The sequence below is a fragment of the Ambystoma mexicanum genome, chromosome 5p (assembly GCF_040938575.1).
Source record: "Ambystoma mexicanum isolate Mex_15411 chromosome 5p, UKY_AmexF1_1, whole genome shotgun sequence".
Lineage (NCBI taxonomy): Eukaryota > Metazoa > Chordata > Amphibia > Caudata > Ambystomatidae > Ambystoma > Ambystoma mexicanum.
Genome location: NC_090930.1, coordinates 934,153,029 through 934,179,422, shown reverse-complemented (window position 1 = coordinate 934,179,422; position 26,394 = coordinate 934,153,029). Strand labels below are relative to the sequence as shown.

The window sequence follows — 26,394 nt, the reverse complement described above, 5'->3', positions numbered from 1 at the left end:
TGGACCAGGTTCGAAACAATTTGGGCACAAAGTGTTTACTGGAGGCCTTTTTGTGGTTTGGGATTACTTCATGCAGTAGTTATTTTAATAATTGATGGAGAAGGTGGTGCCCCTACTCTAAAAGAGATAGCTATATCTTGGGTAAATTGCCAAAACCAGGGTCTTTTAGAAATGAAACAGCCGCCATCTTTGTCTTTGCTCAATGTGAGAGATAGCCATGTATATAGCCGAGGTTATTGGAAAATGAAACGCACGAAAAAAGCGATTTTCAGGTCAAATAAAACATGCACATGCCATCAGTCTGGAGGTGGAGGGGTGGCTAGAGGACACCAAGGGGAATTTGGGAGTTGGAGGGGGTGCAAAGACTGAGTTTGTAACACAAGGCTTTTCTGTACCCTCGGCTATATCCGCGAAGAGCCAACATCTCAAGGCAAACTGTGTCACAGAATCAGCATGTGTTGTGGGTGGAATGGGAGAGGGCAGGAGTGGTAAGAAGGCCACCTGGGGAGCAGGGGAGATGGCACAGAGGAGAGGGGCACTTGGTGAGGGCCAAGAAACATCTCTTTCCCTGTGAGTTTTCTGATATCTGTGGCTATAAAACTAAAGATAGCCGGGGCTATTTGTAGTCCATACATGAAATGACTACATATAGAAGAGGGTACCTATAGTTTTGTACCTGCAGCAATATGGAAAAAAAAGTTTAAATATATATATATATATATATATATATATATATATATATATATATATATATATATATATATATATATATATTATATATATCTTCTTGCAGCTGACAAATCACTGGCCATGGCCAGTGACACAATAGGCATCGGGGACTCCTATCCATGCAGTAACTGGGACAGACCCTGCTTAAGTTCAAAGCAAGGCAGCGGCTGGCACCCTTAAACCATGTTGCCTAATAAATGAGCACAAGTTAGACCACTTAGAGCAAAAGGGCCTGAGGGGGCTGGCCCATTCCTCCCTTTGACACTAATCAGGGTCAGTCCCGGTTAATGCATGGATGGGAGACAGTCCCAGATGCTGTGTGTTGTGTTTTCTAAGTTTTAAATATCTCATAACACACTAAGAAAAACATGGCACCTGCATTATTTTCTTTAAACCGTTCAACTTTCAGTCCTTGAAAGTTGTGCACTTAGAAACAATTTGTTTGCCCTTTGCTGAATTGCATTCTGGTATTTGTAGTTTCCCAGTGAAGATAGGGGGAATAATGCCACAATTGTACACTTTTTGCCTAACATAGTTCTATAAGGATTTACATATTTAGAGTGACAATATGGTATGTCTACTTTTCAAGTTTTCTTTATAAAGCAGAGTATTGCTGAAAGCCAGAAATGGGGGTGAAGAGGGGAAATTATCAGAGCCCAAGTAAGTCATGAGTATGTGCCCACAATGTGGCAAGAGAGTTTGCAATCCTGGACAATGGTGCCGTTTTTGTCACCTGATTTTGGCTGCTTTTCAGGGAACAAGTAAATGAGACATGTGGGTGGACACTGTAACTTTGTATCATAGGGCAGACACAACCCCTTTGGCTTTTTTGAGGTTGGCAAACTTTCTCAAGTATTTGGCTAGCAGGATTTTACTCAGGTTGTCATGTTTCCAGTGCAGACGCTTACCCACAAGATTGAAGGCGCTTATTTTGTATTGGGATGTTGTTTTCTAGGGAATATTTCACGACTGTGTTTAAAAGGTGAGCACCTTTTACACTTTGCCAGCACGTTTATTGGAACATTTCCTCTCTCAGGTTATTTTTCTGGTGTTCATAATTCTTTTTTGAAAGTTCAATTCTATTATAATCTAGTGTAACATATTTAAGCATATTTGCTTTTGACAGGGTTCCTTTCAAAAGTTTGCATGAACTCTAAGTTTCTTTTGGAGCATGAACCACTGTAGATAAATGCATATCTTGGCTTCAGGAGCATAGGAAAGATTTACCACACAAAAGTATTGCTCAATCCAGATGCACATGGAATGTATCATCACTTTTGTAGACGTAAGTCCGTTATGCAAGACAGGGACATAGGTCGGTTATGGTCAATCAGGTACGGGGTATGAAGGGGGGAGAGAGGAGGGAAGAAGGGGGTTAGGGGTTAAATAGTCTTTGGTGTGGTTCCTTCAGTTCTCTTATGTCTCTTCTGCATTCAGTAGGTATGTCCTGAGGGGGCCCCATATGTCCTTGGGTCTGGAGGTAGTTTGTATACCTCTCACATATGTCTCTTCACATTCCTGTGTGCTTATCAGGTCCCGGAGCCAAGCTTCGTGTGTTGGTGGAGTTTTGGATTTCCACTTCCCGAGGATGTTCCTTTTGGCCACTGCTCCCCCCACTGCAAATAGTCTGCGGGTCTTAACAGACGCCTTCCCGTTGTCCCCTAGTATGTATTTCAGTGGCGTGGCCGGGATGCTTGTGTTTAGTATCTCGCTCATGGTTTCTGCTATTTCTTTCCAGTATTGCCGGATTGGTGGGCACTCCCAGTACATGTGTATCGCGTTTGCGTTCGTTGCATTACACTTGGGACATGTCGTTTGCTTAGTTTGCTTAGTGGGATCGAACTTGGAGATTTGGCTAGGGGTAATATGTAAGTGGTTTAAGATTTTGAACTGGATAAGTCTGAAGTTGGCACATAAGGAGATGGATTTAGTGTATCTGCAGTAGTTCGTCCAATGTTGCTCGTCGATCTCAATGTTTAGATCTCTTTCCCATTTAGTTTTCATTTTGTTTTTGGATGGGGTGTTGTTCTATGTTGTTCTATATAGGGTGGATATGCTGCCTGTGCATGTATATCATCATGTATATGTATATTTCAGCATGTATATGTGCAAATTGTTCTGCAGTGTTGTTCCAGTAATTGGCGAAATGGGCTTGTGCAGCGTAGTAGTATAAGAGAAAATCTGGGGCCGCCAGTCCACCAGTATCATAGCTTTCGCATAGTTTAGGCCAGCTGATTCTAGCCAAGCGTCCTCTACATACGAATCGGGAAGACATCTTTTGCAATGTGCTGAAGAATTTCGCACCTGGCCAGATCGGGATACCACTGAATAGGTATAGTAGCTTAGGTAATATTAACATTTTCAAAAGGGATATTCGTCCGTATTGTGTTAGTGACACTCTAGTCCATATGTTGAGTTTGCATTCCACCTGCGTCAGGTATGGAGCATAGTTATTTCCGTATAGGGGTTTCTTGTCCGGTGCCATTATGATGCCTAGGCATCGGGCTGTGGTAGGGGACCAGCGGAGACCGTTCATAGTTGTGGTTTGGATCGTGGAGCTGGTCAGAGGTATTATTTTGGATTTGGCCTGGTTGATTTTATAACCTGAGTATTTTTTTAATTCTGCAATGTCTCGCAGCACAGGTGGCAAATGTGTATCTGGATCTCTAATGTACAACATTGTGTCGTCTGCGTAAAGAGAGATGAACTGTGTGGAGCCCATGATACGAATTCCCCTCCTGGAATGTCTGTGTCATAGGCATGCCGCCATTCCTTCTATTGTCAGTGCGGAAATTAAAGGGGAGAGTGGGCAGCCTTGTCTGGTGCCTCTTTGCAGCTTAAGGTTTGTAGATAATGTCTTGTTGGTACGTACTTTGGCCACGGGGTTGTGATGAAGCAATCTTTTGAGTTGGAGGAAACTTAAACCGAATCCCATTTTTGAAATGGAATCAAATGCTTTTTCTGTGTCCAAGGTGATCACCACAGTTTTGGCTTGTTGATCCAACTGGGAAGTGATTGCGAAGAAGCGTCTGAGGTTTAGGGCGGTAGAGCGGCCTGGTATAAAGTCCGATTGGTCCGAGTGCACTAGTTTGGGCATATATGGGTTCAGTCTAAAGGGCTATGGCTTTTGCAAATATTTTGGTGTCCACATTGATGAGAGATAGTGGTCTATAAGAGGAGGGAGAATGAGGGGGTTTGTGTGGTTTCAATAAGACCCTGATGATGGCTTCTCTCATTGATGGCGGTAGTGTTCCTGTCTCCAGGGAATCTTCCCATACTTACAGGAGGCGTGGGGCGAGTTCTTCTATGAGGAGTTTGTAGAGGTCTGCCGGTAGCCTGTCCGATCCTGGCGCCCTGCCTATTCTGAGGTCTTTGATTGCTTGTTTCAAGTCTTCTAGGGTCAGTGGAAGGTCTAGGGCAGTTCTATCCTCTGGGGTAAGCGTAAGGAGCTGAAAGGAGTCCAGGTATTCATGAAGCTCTTCTGTTGACACCTCATCAGTGTTTGAGTAAAGGTTGGTATAGAAACTTAGAAACACTTTGTTGATTTTCGAGTGGTCTACTTGTGTAATGCCCTGGTCATCCATGACACTGGTGATTTGTCTGTGGCCTTGCTCAGACTTAATTAGATTTGCTAGCATCTTGCCTGATTTGTTACTCTCCCCATATTTTCTGGCTTTGATCGGTTGTGCAATGTACCAGACCTCTCGTTCCGCCAGTGTCGTAAATTCAGCCAGAGATTCATGTAATGAGGTCAGGGTCCTTGGTTCTGGTGACTTCGTATACGCTTCTTCAGCCATTTTGATGCGATCCTCGATGGTAGATAACTGGTTGCGAATTCCTCGCAGCGTACCATGGACTTTGGCTATCATGTATTCTCTAAGCCACACTTTGAAGGTTTCCCAGACCGTGTTGTGAGAGCTCACCGACTCCTGGTTACGTTCAAAGAATTCAGTTACCTCAATTCGAAGAGGTTCCAAAAGTGCTTCATCTCGGAGGAGGTCCGGTGGCATTCTCCATAGACGGTGGTCTGGTTCTGGTGTCCCTATCTGGATTTCCAACACCATGGGGGAGTGATCCGCGAGGGTCCGGGGCAATATAGTGCATTCACTCAAGTCCGGGATGCAGCTGGTGGAGCTAAGCCAATAGTCGATTCTAGAGCTCGACCCGTGGACATATGAGTGAAATGTGTAGTCTCTGGTGAGGGGGTGTAGTTCTCTCCATGCATCAGCAAGTGGCAGTAAAGTCATGGCTTGTTTTATGGTGAGTGCAGCTTTTGTTTCTGACCGTTGAACGGTGGATGTTCTATCGGGTAAGGGGTCTAGAATAGTATTAAAATCTCCTCCCATATTATTCTTGCCTCCGCCGTTGGTGTTATCAGTGTAACAATTTGTTGACAGAATTCTGGTGTGTCGATATTCGGTCCATATGTGTTGATAATGATCGTGTCCTGTCCTTGTAGCTGCCCCATAGTATTACGAATCTACCTTCTGTGTCCATTTCGGATTTAGTCACTAGGAGCCCCAGTCTGCGGTGGACCAGCGTTATTACTCTTCTCGACTGTGACGAGTAGTTTGTGGGGAAAACTTGTGAGCGCCAGGGGCGGCCAAACGAGGCAGAGATTTGTTCAGTAGAGTGAGTTTCTTGTAGTAATAGGAAATCGATTTTGTGTCTATTGGCATATGATAGGATTTTTCTGGCCTTGATCAGATTAAGTAGTCCCCTGACATTCCAGGGGAGGAGTCTAGTACTCTTTGTTATGTGTAGTGGTGCCATTTAGGAAACCTTCTCCGGGTCCTTACCTCTTTGTTATTGTGATGTTCTCCATCACTTTGTAATGATGCCAGGTTTTTTCTAATTTTATTATAACAGTTGTAACCTTTAACTATAACAAATTTTCCCCAATTTGTTTTTTTTCTTTTTTGTGGTTTCTTCGTGTCTGAAGTAGGGCAACTGGCCTTTTGTCGTGGTGGGTATTCTCTTTCACAGGCAACAGGCCCGTTGTGTGTTCTCCCCCCTCCCTCACCATCCCCCCAATCGGGCGGTGTATCCCAACTTGTCAACTGCAATTTTGCAACAATGGAGGCGGTGTGGTCCGTTTTCACGCCTGAGATAGTAGCCTCTAAGGGTGTTAGGGGCCTCTACGGCGTCTTGTCAATGTTGAGTTTGAATAAGGGATCTCAACTGAAGAACAGGATATTAATTGTGCATTTGTTTCCTTCATGTATCCCCTGTAGCGGGTGGGATATTCCTTTTGACATATGCTAGGGCGTCTTCCGGTGTTTCGAAAAAACTGAGTCCTGCCAGAGTGTTGAATTCGGAGTATTGCGGGATACAGCATAGCATAGACAATCTTCCTTTCCCTAAGTTATCTTTTCACTTGTCGAATGAGCGTCTCACTGATTGTACCCCTGTTGAAAAATCCGGATATATGTGAACTCGGTTGGAGTCGTATAACAGGGGAGCCTTTTCTCTCGCCAGTGTTAGGATTAGGTCTCGGTCTCGGTAGTTTAGCAAACGTGCTTTGATGGTTCGGGCTGGAGCTCCAGGTTTTGGAGGTGGGGCCAGTGCTCTGTGGGCTCTTTCAATAAGAAATTGGGTTGAGAATTGGGTATCTGGGAATAGTTTGTGGAGGACTCCTTCCATGAATTGCTCCATTGGGATGTTGAGTTTAGCTTCTACAATTCCGACCACACGTATGTTGTTACGGCGCAATCGGGATTCAAGATCCTCACACTTGGCACATAGGGTTCTAATGTCTTTGTGTATGTCATCAATAGCTTTGCCTTGTGAGGAAGCTGTGTCTTCCAGTGTGCTCACTCTCTCCTCCGCCTCAGTGACTCTGGTATTTACCTTTCGTATGTCAGCTCGTATAGACGCTATGTTGTCTCCTATATCGTCGAGTTTATTGTTGATGGCAGTGAATCCCTTTTCCATTGCCGCCATGTAGGGGGCCATGCATTGTTCAGGAGGCTCTGCCATGGGGCTCTCTGGGGAAATTGGTTGTGGTATTGCTTGTTCCAAATTTGTGGTGTTAGCGAATGCGTCCATCGGGCCTTTTTTCTTATTTTTTGCTCCCCCGTCATTGTGGAACGCCAGATGTTTGCTTTGTCCTGCTATTTAAGTGCCAGTAGTTGCGTTGGGTTCGGGCCCCGATGAATGGGGGGAGTGAGTGCTGCAGGATGTAATGAGTGGGTATTTGCACTCTGTAGTAGTTCAGAGGACGCAGGAAGGGACCTGAGTGAGAGATGCTTTAGCCGGGGGAAGCTGGTGGTATAGATTGTTCCAGAAGTCAGGTGTGAGTATACCTCAATATGGCTGTCATGGCTGCCTGCTGTTTTTCCGCTGGTCCAGGAGGGCTATTCACTGGCACTTATTGTGTTGATGAGGGTGGGGCTCAAGGTCTACCCCCGAAGCCAGCCAAAACGTAATTGCAATGGGTAGGGTGGTGCCCCACAGGAGAGTTATTTGTGCTGTGGGGGCCGGGAGGGGGCACACGCCGTTCTCAGGAGGGGCTTGGCGTGGTCTCTGGATCAACTATCGGTGAGTGAATCCGCTCGTGTGCGCACCCGCTCGCCCCCCCACCACGTACCTCGCAGTTCTCTGTGCGTGCTGGGCCCGATGGATCGCAGCTCCGGGGGTACTCCTCTTGCGGTCCTCTGTGAGGAAGTCGGGTAGGGAGGTCTGGGAGTTGTCGGGGAGCGGGCCAGGATGTGCGCGGTGCGATCGCGCAGATCGTTGGCGCCTGCTGCAACCCGTGTCGGGGGATTATGGGCTCTGGTGCAGCGCAGTTATTAATAGTCGACTGGTCCCACGGCTTCCCCTCGGAACCAGCAGCCCACCCAGGAGGATGTGAGAGGATCTGGGGCCGGTGAGGCAAGCGGCGTTTGGGGGACGTCGGTCACGGGCACACAGGGTTTGGCGCGCAGCTTAACAGCCGTTGGTGCTTCGGGTGCCGATATGAGCCGATTCAGGGCACGGTATAGGCTGAAAGTTGCTGGGGATGTTCTCAGGACTCTCCGGTTCTTATATTCTTTTCAGTGGGTATTAGGCGTGGAGGGTATCAGCAGGATTATACTGAAAGGGGATTGCAGGCTACGGAGCTCTTGATTCAGGCAGCCATTTTCCATGGCGCACAACAGACAATTTTATACGTACTGCCGCAACTCCAGCAGTACATGTAATTACAGTCACTATTGTTTGTACTAACCCACTTATATGCACAATCATTGCATTTTGTGTATAAAATGTTCTTTTGTGCCAAGGTTGGCATTTTTCCTGTTTTTAACAAAATTCTTTGCAAATATAATAAAAACCTAACCTTTTACGTTTGAAAAAGAATCTTATCCCTTGTTGTTCATGTTAAGAGCTAATTAATATGTGCTAAATTTGGCATTTTTCCTGTTTTTAACAAAATTCTTTGCAAATATAATAAAAACCTAACCTTTTACGTTTGAAAAAGAATCTTATCCCTTGTTGTTCATGTTAAGAGCTAATTAATATGTGCTAAATTAGCTGCGCTGCTCCCCAGCAAATAGGTTCCTACCATAAGCGTCAATGACTAGGGTAGCTGTTGACTCCACCATCAACTTAGTCTTAATAACCATTCTAGAAAGTGCCTTCATCCAATCATATATGCAGGAGCACTGTAGTCCACATCATTCTTCAGAAGCCTCTCATGATGTCTCCACAGATTAGAATGACCCCTTTTTTCACCATAAGTGCCCTGTTATTACAATTGCTTTATATGTTGTGAATGGGAATCAGAACTCTCAACCAATTGCTAACCCACCATTTTCCACCCCTCACCTCATCAACCAAAGAGCAAAATCCAGGAACCTTGCTAAACAGAACTGCGCCGTGGCACGTTTGCATTCAATATGCCAAGCCCTGGACACATCAGAACCCCCTTACAAGGACTATGAGACACCTAAAGGTAAAGGCAGGAGAACTGCAGATTGGGCATAGATATGAGTCAATCATTAACGAAACACATGGGCCTCCTTACAGGTCCAGCGGTAACCCTTCCAGTGCTACTGGCGGGTCCGCCAGACCCCTAATATTTTACCACCACTTGACTTCCCTATACCACCGGCTCATTACGAGTCCAGTGGCCCGGGAAGTCAGGCACTGGCAAATTGTAAGTCCCCATTATGGGAGTGGGGACACGGAAGCACCGGCACCTTTCGCAACGGTGCCAGTGCTTCTGTGACCAGTCTGCCTACTGTGGCCACTGCACGTGGTAGGGTCAGACCTATCAGGCACAGCAGCCACAGCAGGCAGACGCAGAGTTTGCTGGTCTGGAAACAAGGGTGCCAGTGAGCTTACCGGCACCCTTGTTTCCGGACCGGCAAACTTAGAATGAGGTCCACTGAGTCATTTTTAGCACCGAATAGTTGACCGTGTGTTTAGGATGAAAGGAAACCAGCAATACATAGATCCGTGGCATGCAGGTCTTCTTACCGACAGTATGTTTTTCATTGTAATCACAAACACGTTGTAGGCAATCAACCAGTCCCAGTAGCGTAGGATGCTTCGGATGGGTTTCAGCAACAGGTCTCCGCCAAAAAGCAGAAAATAAAAGCAGGCAACCAAGTAGCCCATGCAAAATATGCTGATCCGGGTGGTTCCTGTGATGAAGATGATGGTCAGCACAAACCAGAAGAGGTAACTGAATATGATCACTTTGCCCATATCCAGGTACGATCTAGGAAAAATGGAGAAAAAAAACAGAACTGTAAGGTATCCTTGATTGTCTCAGGTTCCCAATCTCACAATGGGCACATATGAGGCCTTCTATTGTCTGGTTAGTTTGGCATGGCCCCACAATTCAAACTGCAAGGCAGATTTCAATGGCTTGTCAACAAGTGCACTGTCAAATCAACGTGACCTCACTAATACACACAGCACAGAGCTCTTACCAACAAGCGTCCGCGGCCTTGGAATCTCAGCAGATGCCAAGAATTCAGGAACTAAATTTGCTGGGCATCAAGGGTTACTTAACGAGGACTGAAGGGCATTGCATTCAGTGCAAATGATAATGGTTAGATCTGAAATGAAGGTGCACATTTCGGAATCTGCCCATGGGCATCCAACGCTGAGCTGCAGCCTTGCCAGCCTTGGGCCGGCTTCTTCAGGGTGCACATCCCTGACTGCAATTCCGCCAATTTCCTTGTTTCTTAGCAACACCTTAGCATAGCCCCGGTTCGATGAATTCGTGTAAAAGCACACGGCGGTTGTACTCAATCAAAATGAAAAGCTGCAAATTAAGGTTTTGTAGTTCACAACAATTAGTGGGGGTATCGAGCAAGGTACAAGGGACATCCAATTTGTCTGCAGGAACAAACCCCAAATCTCCACGAAAACATTCACACTAGACTAATTGATCATCACATTGTTGCACTAACTCCAAAATGGCGGTGAAAGAATGCAAAGATTCCACGCCCCTCATTGGATTTACAAAAAAAAGTCTATGATCTCCAACTTCTATATCAATTTTATTCACTTTCATAAAATTGTGCAGGTTTTTGATTTGGAAAACTTGGAGCTTGACAGTGCATGTTTGCATTAAGGACAAGCCCTTTTCTGCTGCTTACAGAGGTTCAGCTGTGTCTGAAAATGGCTTGTGATGCTCTGAGGCCATCAACAGAGTTCCTCCCCCCACTGCACCCGCCCAATGAGACTTGAATGAAGCTTCGAAAGGGAGAATGTGTTCTAGTGCACTCCTACGGTGTGGGCACTCACCTGTCACTGTGGCAGTTTAATGGTGTTTCTTAGCAATATCAGACATGTTAATGCCACTTCAGGGTGTGTATGTCCAATGTGACAAGAACTGACATGTTCCTTTAGCAATTGCACAAGTAACAAAGAGTGACATTAACACTGTAGCATTTTCAGAACAGCAACAGATACCTGTAAAAAGGCCAGCGAGCTCTGTCGGTACATAGAGTTGGTGACCAGTACAGTGGTAATACGCACTACCCTTGTGTGTGATGTATGAGGGAAGGATTAAGGGGGCGGGCGTTAGGTTCTGAATGCGTACAGTATGAGAGATGGACAAGACCGTCCGATACATTTGGAGGATGCTGAATACAGAACATAAATGGCATGGAAGTGAATTAACAGAACAATCTTGAAAGTAAGTCAGTGCATACCCGAGGACAAAAGCCACCCGAACTCGAACGGTATGCAGTGATGTTAACGAATAGAAAACAACGGATTGCATTTTTTACGAACCGAAAACGTCAAAAAATAACTATACATATATGTGGTTGGGAATGGGAATAGCAGTTTTGGGAGTGGGGAAATGTATTAAGTAAAGGGAGGGTTCTAGTACAACACATGTTGTAAAAGAAATTGTGGACATTTTTTCTATGTTAAAAATGAATTTGTTGTTTTGTAATTCGCTCAAATCACATGAAACCAACAAGAACAAACAATAATATCTAAGTATGATGAATGTGTCTAATTGAGAGGAGACTTCAATTAAACCCTTATACCTGTGTTATGCCATTGTGTCAAATCAATCAGGACCCTGCGCTATGTGTTCCTTAGCGCCTGCACCATCAAAGCATACAGAGTGAGATGTTCAACCCCAGCTTGCATTGCTGGCCCCTTTACAAAGTATAGTGTCCAAGCCTCTATACAACCAATGCTCTACTGACAATACACGCACAAGCGTTGATGAACTTCGGAGCAGATGTGCCGGGCATGCTCTTATGCATGGCATTCAGTGCCTATGCCACAGAACTCTAGATAAGATGGAATGTGGAATATGGCTACCTGTTGACATATGGGCAATGCAAAGTGTGCCTAGTGCCACACCAGGATCAGAGTGGAGTTGCTTTTCCTTTAAATGTATACACAATAGAAAAAAAACAAAAGTGTGCAACTGGTGGTTCTCCGGGATGCATGGTATTTTGTGGTGAAAGCAGTCACATTGAGTGACACCAAGATTACAAATGCCCACGACAAGTACTGCATACATTTAAGAATGCGTGCTAATAGAGTATACATAAACCTAAACTTGATCAGACAGATATCAAATATGTCAGTACAAGGTCATGTCATTGCATCAGCAAAACCATTCTGTTATTGATGGATATTCGTGGCCTGCCACTCATTCCAAGAAGATCTATTTGGCATCCCCGGCAGCAATGGCATGACCCTGTGCCAACCTGTAACGCTTCATGTAGGATAACATACCTACACATTTTTGGAATGCCAATGCTCCAATGCTCTGCCCCACTGCTGGCCATCCGTTCAGTAAACTTCCTTTCTGAGATTATCTGGTAAAATGCCAGCGCCATTCTGAAGTAACTGAGCTTTTCTGTTATGAGGCTACACATCTCGCGAGCCAAGGAGTGCAGCTATGCGGGCTCTTTTCAAGAACTAGACTACAGTTTCCTATTTTAATGCACTGCTTGCGTTGGCCACCGTCCATGTTTGTAGAGCAATGAAAATATTTATGTGTCTTCAGCATGGAGTGTTGTATAAACATTTCATGCGCTGGCAGAGCAAGGCATGTCTTAGCTGGTGCATTGTGCCGCAGACACTAACTGCAGTCAGATCATATGCATTTGAGTAGATAATCACTGACATTTTGATATGAAAGTCTGTGCTGCAAAAACTTTATGCTAAAGAGGCTACTAGCCCTTGCGACTTGGTCCGCCGTCTGCTGTCCTACGGCCTGTGCTGTGCTTCCTGCTGTGAACTGTACTGTGTGTATATGGGACAACATTACAAGTGTGTTGGAAATCTGGCGGTAAATCAGTTGGAGTACTGCCAAACTCCATTACCGTCACTTGATCCCATGGAGTTACCACGGGATTACAAGTGGTGGTAGGGCAGTGTAATTCCCCATTTTTGTAGTCTGTCGGACTCCATTGGGATATTTGGCGGATTTACCACCAGCGGAATTACTTTGTGGTAAATCCGCAGATCTTTGTAGGTAGAGTTGAGGATTTACCTCCAGCAACAAGCTGGAGGTGACTCCATCACTTGTCCCCTCCCCAAAAATGGTGGATTCAATGCACTGAAATTCCACTGGCAGTAAATCCGACAAAACCTACATTTGGCAGTGCAGGAAAAACTGTGGCGATTCCATTACAGTAACAGAATTACCAACTCTTTTTTCCCATACCGCCAAACCTATGAAGGAGAAATTACATCAATGCTAAAGCAGGGATTTTTTGGACCATAGAGGTTTCTGAACCCATAATCTGGCAGAGCTGTAAACATAGTGGTATTTACAAAGAACACCAGTTTCATCACTACCTCCACACTCTTAATGAGGCAATAGATTTAAGTGTCCCAGTTGGCAAATACTGGTCCAGAACTTAGCTCATTACAAAGACTGAAAAAACAGAAACAATAATAGGACAACACATCCATCAAGTGGGAAAGACATATTTGCAGAGCCTGGCACGAGGGACATCCCCCTGCATTCCCACTGCAGGAACATTGATACTTCAAAACATGAGTGCCATGCAAAGGCGAATTAGAGATATATTTAAATATTAGAACATTGTGACATTTCAGTTCCTATGCAGACAATGCAGTGGCAGGGAACCATACTGACTGGGATATGTCTGCCTTCTCTCCCAACAGTACAGTGTTTCCCTTTTGTGTCTCCTTCATCTAAACCAACCATTCACCCCTCAATGCGTGAAATGTTCTAATGGCAATGATACACGTCTCTGCAGCCTCAAATTTCACGTAGCCATTTCGCTCACCCAAAGGTTCTTGCCTCCAATAACCCTTTGCTGTAGTTTATGGAAATTGACTGGTGTTTACAGAATACTCTTTCCCTCTTATCTGCCACCAACTCGAAGATGTTGCACATGGTATATAATGTATCAATGAGAGAGAAAGAGAGAGAGAAAGGGGGAGGGAGAGAGAGAGAGAGAGAGAGAGAAAGAGAGAGAGAAAGGGGAGGGAGAGAGAGAGAGAAAGAGAGAGAGAGAGAGAGAGAGAGAGAGAGGGATCTAGTGAAATGGTACCTGCTTGCAAGAGACCAGTGGTAGGAGTTCAGGGTTGCAAGTTGTTTGCCATGTAAGACCTACCCCCTCGTTCCCCTGACTAACCATCTCCCCTCTAAGATCTACCACCTTACACCATGCACACAAACCCCACACAGACAGCCACCAAAGGCATAGCTGTTAACACATCAACGCTAACCGAGCCAAGACTAAACTCCGCTCATTAGCCAAGTCACACTGTCCAGCATCAGCAGATTGTTGGAGCTGAGAGGTAACAATTTGTTCCAGGACTTTAGATGAACAAGGGAGACCAGAAATCAGACAACAGTTGTTAAGAAGAATAGGGACCTTGATAGATGTTTTTAACAGAGTGCAAACAAGAGATTCCTTTAAAGTAGGTATGGGTGAAGCAGGTTGAATAAAGATGAGAACCTATCTAAACATTGAGGGTGTGACTTGGCCCAAAGGATTGACACCTTTTGTAGCTGAGGCGTGAAATGGTTTGAAACTTTAGAACCAGAGTTCTGTCTGCTAATATAGATAAGCATATAGGATCATCTGATTTGGCTTGAATACAGCTCTTTTGTAATATTTGGATTCCTTCATACTGAATCAGTATCCTAGTATACAGTTGTGAGGAATTCGACCATCCACACGGTGGGCGTTCGCTCACCTGGCCTTTTTGACATTTTTTATTAAATGGAATCAGGGTAAACCAACCTCAGGAAAATGTGGGGGCTCATCCACACCTGTTCCTATGCTCACACCACGACAAATGCATAGAACTATGTAATCTGGGTGGATACAGCCTACAGGCACAGTCCCCGCCCTGTCCTATTTAGTTGGAATGTGACAGCCAGGAATGTCCTATGTCATCTCCAGGAAGGGGGTGGGGACCAAACCTCCCCCCTGCCATGATCAGCCTGATTAACTAACAAAGGTTCCATGGATCCACCCTGCCCTTTTGTTAGGCCCTGCAGCTGCTGGCACCGATTAATATACTAATAAAGTGTACTTCAAATATGCCTGCAGAGGTTAACAAAGGAGACAGGAAACCCAATAGCCTTTCATATGTAACTGTGTCAACCTGAAGCCATCTCCCTCCCTTAGTATCAATGACAGAGAACTGTCATGCCTCGGGCTGGTGTTTATAGTAGGCCAGCACTGTATGGGGACCCCACCCATATGGTACGAGAATGTAGTTTGCAGCATCCAGAGGGTCTGGCCTTGCCAGAACTTCAAGGGAGACCTGCCACTTTAATCAGGAACCACAGAGAGATGCATTAACAAGCAGACTCTTTGATCAACAGACAGGAATATGGGTGGGACTTAGTATCACTAGTTTACACCACTTTACCTTATCTGTTGCAAAGCATGCTAGTTATGACATACAGGAGATTGTTGGTAGGGACCCCAGGATTGGTTCATTAAGGTAGGCTTGGCCTACACCAATCACTGTGGCCCACTTGGCTTTAAAAGAGGGCTGAGCCCATGTTTTGTCAGATCATCTGACAGCTAACCTGAAGTAACAAAGACAAACTCAACCTTGGACCCTGGCTGAAGGTACAGTCTACCCTCCATCTCCCGCCAGTGAAGGAAGTCCAGGATATCCAAAGAGGGAAGCAAGATCCCTCCCCTAAACTTCTCCCAAGGAACAGAGGGAGAAAATAACTCAGAGAACCCTCCAGCTGCTCCAGAACCAGTACCCAGTCAGCACACAGCATGCCCTGCTAGACTCTGCAGCAAGCTCCCTGGATAGGGAGTGCCAGAAAGTCTGTGAAACTACAACCAAGGACAAGGCAGTAGCATGCAACACACTCCCCAGCTTTGTGCCATCAGCCTTAATGATTGACACATGCCCATTGAAGAAGCCAGGAGAAGTTCCTCAACAAGCACTCTGGCCCTCCACCTTAAACGTCATTTTTGAGCCAGTTGAGTTCCTCATCTGCAAACGATGACAATGCTGAGCATTATCAAGCCGCTGTCTCTTATTCAAGACGTTTGACCATTGTTTCATAGCAACTGATCAGCACTGAGACAATGATTCCTGACCCCGAGACGCTGTGTACGCCAGCCAGCATCCGTTCATCCAGCTTCGTTCGCCGAACCGTCGTGCCTCCTGATACCTGCAGCGACTCCCGTCTCGAACTATGACAAAGAAGCCTGCAAAACGACCTAAAGCTGTCTCGACTCTGTCGAGCACCAAGAACATTTATAGCTCAAGGTACATTGTGGCTCTGTCCCACTGGTCCTTCCCAGAAGGCCACTATGGACATTTTAAGACCCATTGTGCTATAGCCAAGAAACCTTAACAAACTGTTGTGGTTATTAACCATACCGACTCCCCTCGAGTCAGTATGCAGAGTGCATCCCTTTTCCTTTTCCTTCGTTGAAACTGTCTGTCCTCTGCATTCCTTTACAAGTTGGGTTATGTTTTGTAATGTTGTTAGGTTGTCTGTTGTGATTAATAAAGTTGATATTTTTAAAAGAACCTTGACTGGACACTACTTTTATCATTGGGTAATAATTGCATTGTTGCTGTGTAGCAACTAAACAACGATCCATCACCTTCTAGAGATAAGCCTGCTGTTGCATCCATGTTACCAAAATTGGACAAGGAGGTTTATAGTTTGCTTGTTATTCTAATCTGTTCATATGCCTTCTGGTGTATTAGAGGTGTGGGGCTGATTGATGGTTTGGAAACTGATATTCACCCCTGGACCACTGGTGCCCCGGAAGTTGATTCATCACTACAGTATAACTGATGGCTAAGGAAATGGTACGATAGTGTCATAAAAATGAACACAAATGAAGAAGTGCAGAGGCTGCACTTTTTTCATTTGTGTTCATTGTAGTAATGTGAAGATCACTTTATCCACATTGTGTGACCTGCACATTTCAGGCGGGTTGTCCAGAAGCACAAATGATATGCTGCCAGCCCCCTTGTACACATGCCCCAATGTTAATGTATGACAGGCTCCCAGCACCCAGCCTTTCTTTTTTGATGGAAAGAAATTTAAGTGGAACAGCAGCAGTTCACAAATCTGCTGTTTCACTTAAAATAAAATGCATGACAAGGTCAGGAGCGACACTGCCATGCGCTGCACATCCCCTTGTATCGATTTCAAAGATGCACACGGGAATGTGACTATTTTTTGCAAACCTCAAAGAACGTTCCATTTGTGGATTCGGGATGCACATTTAAATACGCAGAAACTGCCCCATAGTGGCACAAAGGTGGTGAAAAAGGGCAGTAAGCCATCCCCATGGAGGCTCCAATGGCTTGATCCCGGTCATAGATTTTCTTCATCAGTTTGAACAAGCATTCGGGTCGATCACCTTGAGGCGCGTCCATCCCTACTTTTAAGCAAGAACAGATCCTTCAGCGAAGGATTCATGCATACATTCAAGCCTGGGCTATGCCACTGAATCAGCCTAGTGGGTGGCGGTCAATGCTGATGAGGCATCTCATCTCCAGGATGGCAAACGGGTCTAGAGGGAGAGCATCAAAGAAAGTGGACTGAGTGGCAAGAGAGGCAAACAAGAATTCAGCTCAATTTTAAATGAAGAAATAAGAGATGAAAACCTAGTGTGCCACAATGGTCTTGTGAAAGAGATATCAAGAAGTGTTTGCCCACATTTGGGAGAAAGAAAGTTGTGTATCTGATATAACTAGCCAACGGAAAACAATGAATGATTTAATTAAAAGAGTTAATGAGTGCAAACTGATATAAAGCAATCCTATTTAGGTAAATCCTTCATTTATTCGAAGAATATATAAATCCATGAGTCTAGAGTTGACTATATTGGACTCTAGCAAACCTTTCTGTTGTTGACATTTGTTTGCACTGAATACCGTGGAATCTACATTTATAAGTGCCAGACATGGGTATACATTGACTCCCAGGAGCATTAAGCACTTGCCCGTTTCTGATCAGTAATATCCTTCGATTGCTCTACACTAGCTCCCTAGCCATGCCCACCATCATGAACTATATCGCTTCCCCTCAATTCCTCTCTTATCTGTACACATCGTTATGTACATGTAACTGTTCTGCCACTTTGCCATTTCCCCCTACTCTGTTGCCTTTTCTACTGCAGAACAAGCTCTGGGTAGACCTGGTGGGCTCACAATATGCCATCACCGCAGACTGCAGTGGTAAATGGCGCAGCAGAACAACTCATACGAAAGCAATGTAAGGCTTTATCGGCAAGGTATCGGGTTGCCTTACTGTATTTTCAAAAGTATTATAACTAACAAGTTATCCTTTTGCTCATGAATCAATAACATGTGGTTATTAGATTTTCTAATAAATGTAGGACTTAATTAATGATCAGAAATTGATAATCAGCTGTGTACCGTCAGAACTTTGCATTGTATACACATTTTCCAGGAAGCAGAGATCAGAACTTTGGTATTTTTTGTCAAAAAAGTAAACACTTGGCCTTATTACGAATTCAACGGTGCGGTTGAAAATGGCAGTGAAATGGTTGCATTTTGATAACTAACACTTTACTACCACTTTTCTGCAATGCCAAATTATTAGTTGCAATGAAAAGTGGAGGAGATGCTTCCAGATTGCAGGAGGAATCTCATCCATTTTACCAGCAAAAAACTTGAAGCATTACTGTGGGCGGCATTACCATTGTGGTAATTACTGCAAATTCCCATGGAGTGCTATGGATTACAAAAATGGGGATTAACACCTCTATTACCATGCTCAAAATTCAGCATTAATTCCACCTGATTGAACAGCTGAAAAAGCAAACGAATTTGGTGGTTCTTCCTGCAGAATTACCTACAAAGGTTCCATGTCTTCATTGCCCAGTTATCAGCGTGCATCAATAATTGCATGGGTCATAACCATGCTTGCACTTTCGACACTACACGGCCTGTGCCCTCCCCTTCCTGGACCTCAAAGGGGTGACCCTCCCCCACACTTTAACACCTGCCTGCCTCCTGGCAATGCTATTTTGAAGAATTACCCTTCATCCCCATATGAGGTTCCCCTCTCCCGCCACCTCTTTAAACTGCTCAGAGATTCCATCTTTTCTGGTCCTCCTGCATTTCCTCCCTGCCATTGCCTGCCCATTCGCTGACCTTCCCACCCCTCCCATACCTTCACCACCCCTTTCAAGCACCGTCTCTGCCCCTTTCCATACCTCATGCTCATGTCATCATTTATGGCATGGTTACAACCTGACAAGCCAAAGCCATTGATGGAAACACCCATGCTGTAAATGACATGGTGTGCAATACTGTCCCTGCTCCAAATTCATAATGATGCCCATTGTCTGGAAGACGGAAAGGCATAATTCCCCCCGGATGACAAGAGGAAATCTGTGTGGTAGGGAGGAAACTCTAACAACGTACTGCTGGGGACTGAGGAGGGGAGAGAGAGCCCCCAAAATAAAGAATATATTTGGGGAGAGAGGGAGTTTCCATCCTGATGAAAAGAAAGAAAGAAAGAAAGAAAGAAAGAAAAAAAGAAAGAAAGAAAGAAACACTGGAACTAAGGGATACAGAGGGAAATGTACTATATACACATTAAAAATACTTTGCTAACTACTGTACTCTGCAAAATCATACAAGGTGCAGTCACAGGAAAACACTAACCTTATCTGGAAACCAATCACTCTTCCAGTCCAAACAACCCCAGTCAACATCGGAGAGGACCTCTTGACACCACTAAACTTGGGTACATCTGAAGTCTTCTTTCTGCTGAACTGTACAGGGAGCGTTGAGCTTTTGGAGCTCCTTCTGAACTCTTGACCCCTGAGAGCGGGTCCCATGCTGCTCAAACATGCTCGAGGTAACTGGTGAGTATTCCTTTTTCCACCATCCTCCATAATTATTTTATTTTCCTTCCTCTCCAGCCCGCCAACCTCCATTTCCCTTTTTATGTATTTATTTTCCCCCTGTGTTCAAGGTGCTGTACCCTGCACTCCCGCTCCCTGCCCTGTCCTCTTCCCGCCCACCAGGATGCACACTGTACGGGAGCATTGAGCTTGTGGAGCTCGTTCTGAACTCTTGACCCCTGAGAGCGGGTCCCTCGCTGCTCAAACATGCTCGAGGTACCTGGTGAGTTTTCCTCCTGCCCACCATCCTCCATTTGTATTTTATTTGTCTTCCCCTCCCGGCTGCCAACCTCCATTTTCCTTTTATTTATTGATATAGTGCCAGAGGGGCAGCATACATCCCCATTCATGGAGTCCGATGGGACTCCATGAGGGGATTTGCTGTGATTACCGCCACCAGCAATGCCTGTGCCGGTAATGAGGACTATGTTTGCCTTCAGGGTGCCCGTCTTACATCCAGCTTTTAGCTGGAGGTAAGCCAAGTTGCCCCACCGACAAACTTGTAGTTGGGCGGTCTGGTAATGTGCCGGTATCCGCGAATACCAGCACTTTTTTAACGGACCACCCAACTTGGGATGAGGCCCAATATGCCTGTCCACAGGAAGCCAATGCAAGGATCGGAAGGGCCAGAGTGATCTGTTCTCCGGGTTTTATGACAAAGATCAGTCTGGCTGCCTTGGTTTCTATATCTTGATCTGACGACTCAAGCACTTAGTGAAACCCGAGTACAGCCCATTGCATTAATCCAAGTGAGGAAGTGCCATTGCTCTAGTCACCTTCCCTTTATGAGAGATGTTTAGTAGAGGCAAGATGCGCTTCATCATATGGAGGTGGCGTGTGATTTCTTGATAATCTCCTTTGTTTGAAGAGCAAAGGATAGAACACCACACAATGAGAGAGCCTCAGAGTTGACCCACTGCTTCCTCTGGGTGTGGAATCATGGAATCAACAGGGCAACTGGGCACTGCTTCGCCACCCACCACGTCCATCCCCTGTGGTGTTTCCCAAGACTCCAGGTCACCGCAGCTCCTCCTTAAGATATGCATGCCACCTCAAGCAAAGGGACCACAAGCAACTTCTTCTGCAATCCCAAATGGATGCAGACAGCACACAGGTTCACCAAAGATAGACGGGCTTTCTAGAAAAACGTAATCCCTGCTATGACGTGGTCGCCACTCAAGCCATGCCAAACTGATCCTCCAATCCAGACTTAATCACAAAAAACACAGAGGAAGAACATTCAGGTGTCAGGCCCCACTCCATTGGAAAGCCGTGCACCCACATATCAGGTCCTTCCCTGGCTCCCCTTCTTTCAAATGGGAACGTGTTTTCTAATTAAATGGCTGCTTGTGAAACCCTCCCCTCAACACCTCAATAAAGGCTACAGGTCACATACACGTCAGACACAATTGCACCAACCCAGTCTTATCAGTGAAGTGCTGGGCATGGAAATGTGGGTGTAGAGAGTGTGCCCTCAGTAAAAATAACAGGTGCATCCTCCTCCACAAAGGTGCAAATTGATTGTGATACGGTTTCTCTCGCTGTATTTTCACTGAACAGTTTCATCTACAACAACACATCTATCCCTTAGCATTTGGTATGCACACAGTGCAGGGCTGCTGCTTATTCAATGCAGTTCCTGCGTTGTGGACCCGTGGTGCGAAGAGTGCAACCTGGCCATCTTATTCCGCCTTTTGCAGACCTGCAACCCTACATTTCCCCTTTCAAGTCCTGGATCTTTTCGTATACATGTAATCATCCTTTGGCTCATTTTAAGGCCGTTTTTTTCTTCTGTTCCTGTGTGTGCAGTAAATATTTTTTTTTTATCTGTTTGTTCTCCTTCACTGGTTTCTCAAAAAAGAATCCCATAGAACTGTCAATGGGGCACTGCACAATTCCCTATTATGTAACTCATTGGCAGGAGGAGATGAGCAACTACCCCTCATGTGAGTGCTATGAGCTGAGACACCCCTGACATTTGCTACCCACCTCCTCTAGCATGAGGGCCACATTGCAAATTGCACACCTGATGGCTTCCCAAAAGTGCCTGGCCGCCGATCAAGTGCAGAATGAATTTTGCCATCTTGTATTATGGAAAGAGTGTGGGCACAGTCTTAACCGGCCCGCTCCTAGTCTGGCAGCAGGAGAGCAGCAGTGGCCACCTAATATGTTCTGCTGAAGCAGCTTCAAGACTACAGGGACACAGTCGATGCATGTGTATTTTGAACTCACCTGCAGTGGATAAAGTCGGGGACAGGATTATGTTGGCTAAAAGATGCCGCGTCGAGATTCATGCAAATTTCCACGTTGTCCCCTGCCATGATTCTCACTGCAGCCAGATTTTCATCTTCAAACGTTTGCCGCTGCAGTGCCGCACACAGGAGCAGCATGAAATCATCTGGCGAAAGGAAGATATTACATGAGGACCATAGCATTATCAGATGAAGCCACCGCAAGATGAAAACAATGAAGGAAAATGGTGGAATGGTATTAGCAATGCAAATGAATGCCCAAACACCCAACTCTGGAAGTGACAACAGATCTCATCTGAAAGACACGTCTGTTGCAATGGGTCATTTATAACACGCTTAATATCCATGGGTTTCTAAGCGCAGACCCGCGGATCGAACTTGTGTTGCTCCATGTCGTCTTGCTTCAAAGACGAGCGTATTAACCCTGAGCTATCCTCCTAAGGCGTTGCCAAGCATGAGGCAAATCCTTAGGCAAAGCAGCAAACTGGAAATATCCCTCTGCCCTTAATGCTGGGTTCTTCCTGCCTCCACAACTTCACCAAAGCCTCTTCAAAAGCATCCACATATTACTTAGTCCAATTCCACTTGTCTCTTCAAGAATAGAGTTCTATTATGTGGCCCTTTCAAGCGGTCTGGCTGAGACATCTTCAGGTACTGTCCCATCTTGATATATCTGTGATTGGCTAACGCAACAGATGTGCTCATACTGAATCAACTTCAGAATCACAGACTCTTACTTCAACCCCGAAAGCTTATAGCTGAGCAATACCCGAAGGACTGCCTCAAGACCCCCCCGCATGCTCTTTTTATTTTATTTTGTTGAGCATTTGTAAGGTGCTTCATACAACAGAATTGTGTTTCAAAGCGCCACAAGGCTAAATGGGAAGGGAACAGGGGAAATAATACAAATGGCAAAAACAGTAATATATAATTGTGATCCTACTAGGCTGTGAGACATTCGGCCGTGCAAGTGCATTGAAGAGAAGTGGAAGTGGAAGGGATGGGAGGGGCAGCAGGGGAGTGGACAAGTGCTGAAGGAAGGAATGGGAGGGAAGTGCTAAGGGGAGCCAAGGAGGAGAGCCTCAGGCTAAGTGCTAGTAAAGGTGACTCAAAGGTGGCACGTGGAGCCGCCAAGCAGGGGCCAGTATGTCAGTGCAGTGGGCGGGGGGGTTGCTGGTATTAACCGGGAGGAAGGGCCTGGGATCCAGTAAGATTCATGAGGAACAGGCCACTGGTCCAAGCGGCAGTGGGGTAATTAGCAGGGGAGGGAAAGTGGCAGAGAAGAGCAGAGTTTTGAGCAGTTTCCAGAACTTCAGTAGGTCCGGCTCAAGTCTGAGAGGGCAGGGATGCTTTTCCAAAGGGAGGCACCAGCCGAGGGGAGAGACTTGCCACCCACTCTCTGTTTGAAGAAGCGTTTGACTGTCAGGGATTTGGAATTCGAGGAGTGCAGGGCTCTAGCAGGGGGGTATTTAGGGAGTTAAACTGGGAGATAGCATGTTGCATGCCCGTGAAGGCCTTGTGGATGATGCAGAGGGTCTTGAATTGGATACTTGCAGCTACCATGAGCCAGTGGAGAGATTTTAGGGCTGGGGAGATACGGCCCCTGGGCTTGCAGCCCAGGATAAGTCTTGCAGCCCTATTCTGGATTAGCTGGAGGGGCCGAAGGAAGGAAAGAGGGAGATAGAGAAAGAGGCTGTTGCAGTAGTCCAGCCTGGAAAGGACCAGAGCTCTGGAGACATTGAGCGTCTGGGGCGAGCTGAGAAAAGGAAGAACATGCCTTGCAGATGATTGCAGACTGATGGGCAATGGAATTTGTGGTAATGGTATTGTAGTTGTTTATATCGCCATTTACCACTAGGTTCCCCCTTAGAGACTCTACCGTATTTCTACTATGCCTCTGCCCCCCTAAGCCTCTGCCCCTTAAGATTCCATGTGATAAGCTCACTGTGAAAAAGTTGACTTTTTTCTTGACCCAATTATTCTAGGAGGGGTATAATTATATATTACTTTCTGCAATCCTAGAATATTTGGGGAAAGTTTTTGTCTGAAGGGGGCATTTTTGAGAAAATGTAGTCACCTGCCAGCTTTTTTCACAGCAATATTATCATTCGATACCCCCGCTTACCCTGGGTGATCTCTTTTCTGCTAGGTCAGGAGAGCCAACAATTCCACCAGTATTGACTTGCTATGAATTACTTTGTGTTAATCATTTCGTCCAACCGAAGGAGAACATACTACGAGGTCTGACATGACACACCGAACAATGTGGCTGAAAGGTCTTGTGTTTCTTCACTATAAGCTGACCTGGTGACATGTCCTGAGCAAAATAGCAGAGTTGTGACGTGTTGTGTGCGGATTTAACTGCAGGAAAAGGTGGAGCGACTAGGCTCTTGGTACTCTTCCACAACAGCCCTCCATTACACAGCCATAGGCAAATCAATAGGCCCTAACGAATGACTCACCTTGTGACGCAGCTCCTCCATGCTCACAAGCGAAAGTGTTGTGTGCATCGACCATCCTCCATTATCTCATAGCTGGGAAGTTTGGTCACACTAGGTACTTTAGCCGAACGTTTCCATATACTTCCTAAAAAGATCTCTTTAATGTTATTTCTTCATTCTTTGTGTTCTATTTGCGGGAAAACCTTTCCAAAACTGGCCTTATTTGCGGGCTTCAAGCACCCAAACAGTCATCCACAGGCTGCACACAGTGCCACTACCTGGATTTAAATGATAACGCCTGTTGAGAACATGCCAAACCTTTATATAGGTTGAGCCCACAGATGACACTGCACAATGGGGACATTCACATTATTGGTCAACCCAGAATGGACTAGGTATCCGTAGAAAGAACCGAATCGGAAAAAATCAAGGAAGAAATTACCACATTTTTTTGCCCAATTCTTTTCGAAATGTGTGCACATTTCTTTAAAAAGATAGATGGTGTTGGGGTAAGGGTATAACTTGTGGTATGGGGAAGTGGGTGGAAGGTCTCCCACCGCATTATTTATTTTTTTTAAAAGTGCTAAAAAGCCCTCCAAAAATGTGGTAATTCGGGGAAAAAAAATTCAGAAAATGTCTTCTCTTTTTCTTTTTTTTCGTGGACAACCGTCAGGGCAGGCCATCTACGCAGGACTCTCCACAGAGGCCCAGTAGTTCACTTTATAGGCACGTCTCTTTAATAGTTAATAGGTGACGTAGCACCAACTTTTCCGGTTTAACTACAGGGCAGCGCCTTTTCCAGGAAATGAATGCTGCCAGAGGTGTGGGCAGTCTTCATTTAATGAACTCCTGCATAATTCTGCCTATGCACGATTATACTATGTGTTCTTTTTAACATGTTAATGAAGTATTTGATTTCACCTATTCCCTTCCCTTAAGTGTGGGGCAAGCCTCGAGCCCCCCCACCACCCACTGTTGTTTTCCAGGCTTTCCTCCTGTGACCTTCTGGTGGTTAGGGTCCTTGTTTAGATGTATTAACCTACATTTGTTCTTTAAATGCTCCAGGCTAGCGTCACAATAGCTAGTGTACGTTTTGTACTTCATGACTTGGGGCAGAGTTATTGTTCATGATATGAGGTGACATTTTTTCGGAGGTACTCCTTCCGCCCAGTAGCAGAGTTGCTTTACACATCCCACCCTATCACAGTTGCCTTTACTGACCTCAAAGACAATGACCCGCCTGCCTACAAACACTGTCCTGATTGGCAGGAAGTAACACTTCACACACGAGAAATCACACTGCCAATCTTAATGCTCTTCCTGATATATCAGACCAGGCATAGACAGTTAAAAAGTGGTGTTAACGTAGTCTCACTCACTCTTGGCTATAGAGATCACAACACGAAGGCCACGCGATTCCTTTAGTTTGGAAGTAGACAGGGTAGTTTGGAAGTTGCCTGAGCGGGCAAGGCCCAACCAAAATCTGTAAAGGCTCACTAAGCAGTGCTGTGTGGGCATTAACAGATGTGAATGTTTCTGCGGTGGACCCAGCTGCATCGTTTCAAGCCCTACTTGTTAGGCAATCCTGGCTACGCCAGAACTTTCGGGAGGATAGCTCAGCAGCCATGTTGGAAGCAAGACAACACAGAGCAACACAGGTTTGATCCCCGGGTCCGCGCTTAGAAACCTCTGGGTATTAAGAGCGTTATAAATAACCTATCATATCATATCATAGCCTGCCACACACGCCACTTACTTCTTGCAATTGCTCTATACCTCAGGGGCAGTGTCAAGGGAGGATTGCTACCAGCACATTGTAAGACCCCACCCACAAACTTTCCATTGCTCTTGCACACAGCCATGTATTTACTTAATGCCACATATGTGTGTTGCCATGCATGTGCAAAGTCGACTGGTCTATTTTTCATTCTGTACAGCAATCATGTGTGCTCCCTCTTTTTACCTGACATCAGGGTAAATGCATGATTGTGCACTAAGGAGAGGTTTGCATACAGTGCCTTGTGGGTACTTCATTCAAAGACCTCCCATATTACCCAGAAATCCAGCAGAGAGGTAGCACAATTGGAAGCTGTTTTCTAGAGATTTCTATCCAAACGTATTGACCTCTGAAGTGCC

The 26,394-nt window shown here is 45.5% G+C and overlaps 1 protein-coding gene across 8 annotated transcripts in view; it reads right to left on the bottom strand.

Moving 5' to 3' along the window:
• The window catches only part of PIEZO2 (piezo type mechanosensitive ion channel component 2), a 1,512,892-nt gene that overhangs the window by 288,831 nt on the left and 1,197,667 nt on the right, over positions 1–26,394 (bottom strand). For all 8 annotated transcript variants that reach the window (XM_069613375.1, XM_069613368.1, XM_069613370.1 and 5 more), the window contains 2 exons: positions 21,798–21,963; positions 9,190–9,433 (listed from right to left, as the gene is read on the bottom strand). In XM_069613375.1, the coding sequence (XP_069469476.1) occupies positions 9,190–9,433; positions 21,798–21,963 (410 nt within the window). The remainder of the gene's footprint in view (positions 1–9,189; positions 9,434–21,797; positions 21,964–26,394) is intronic.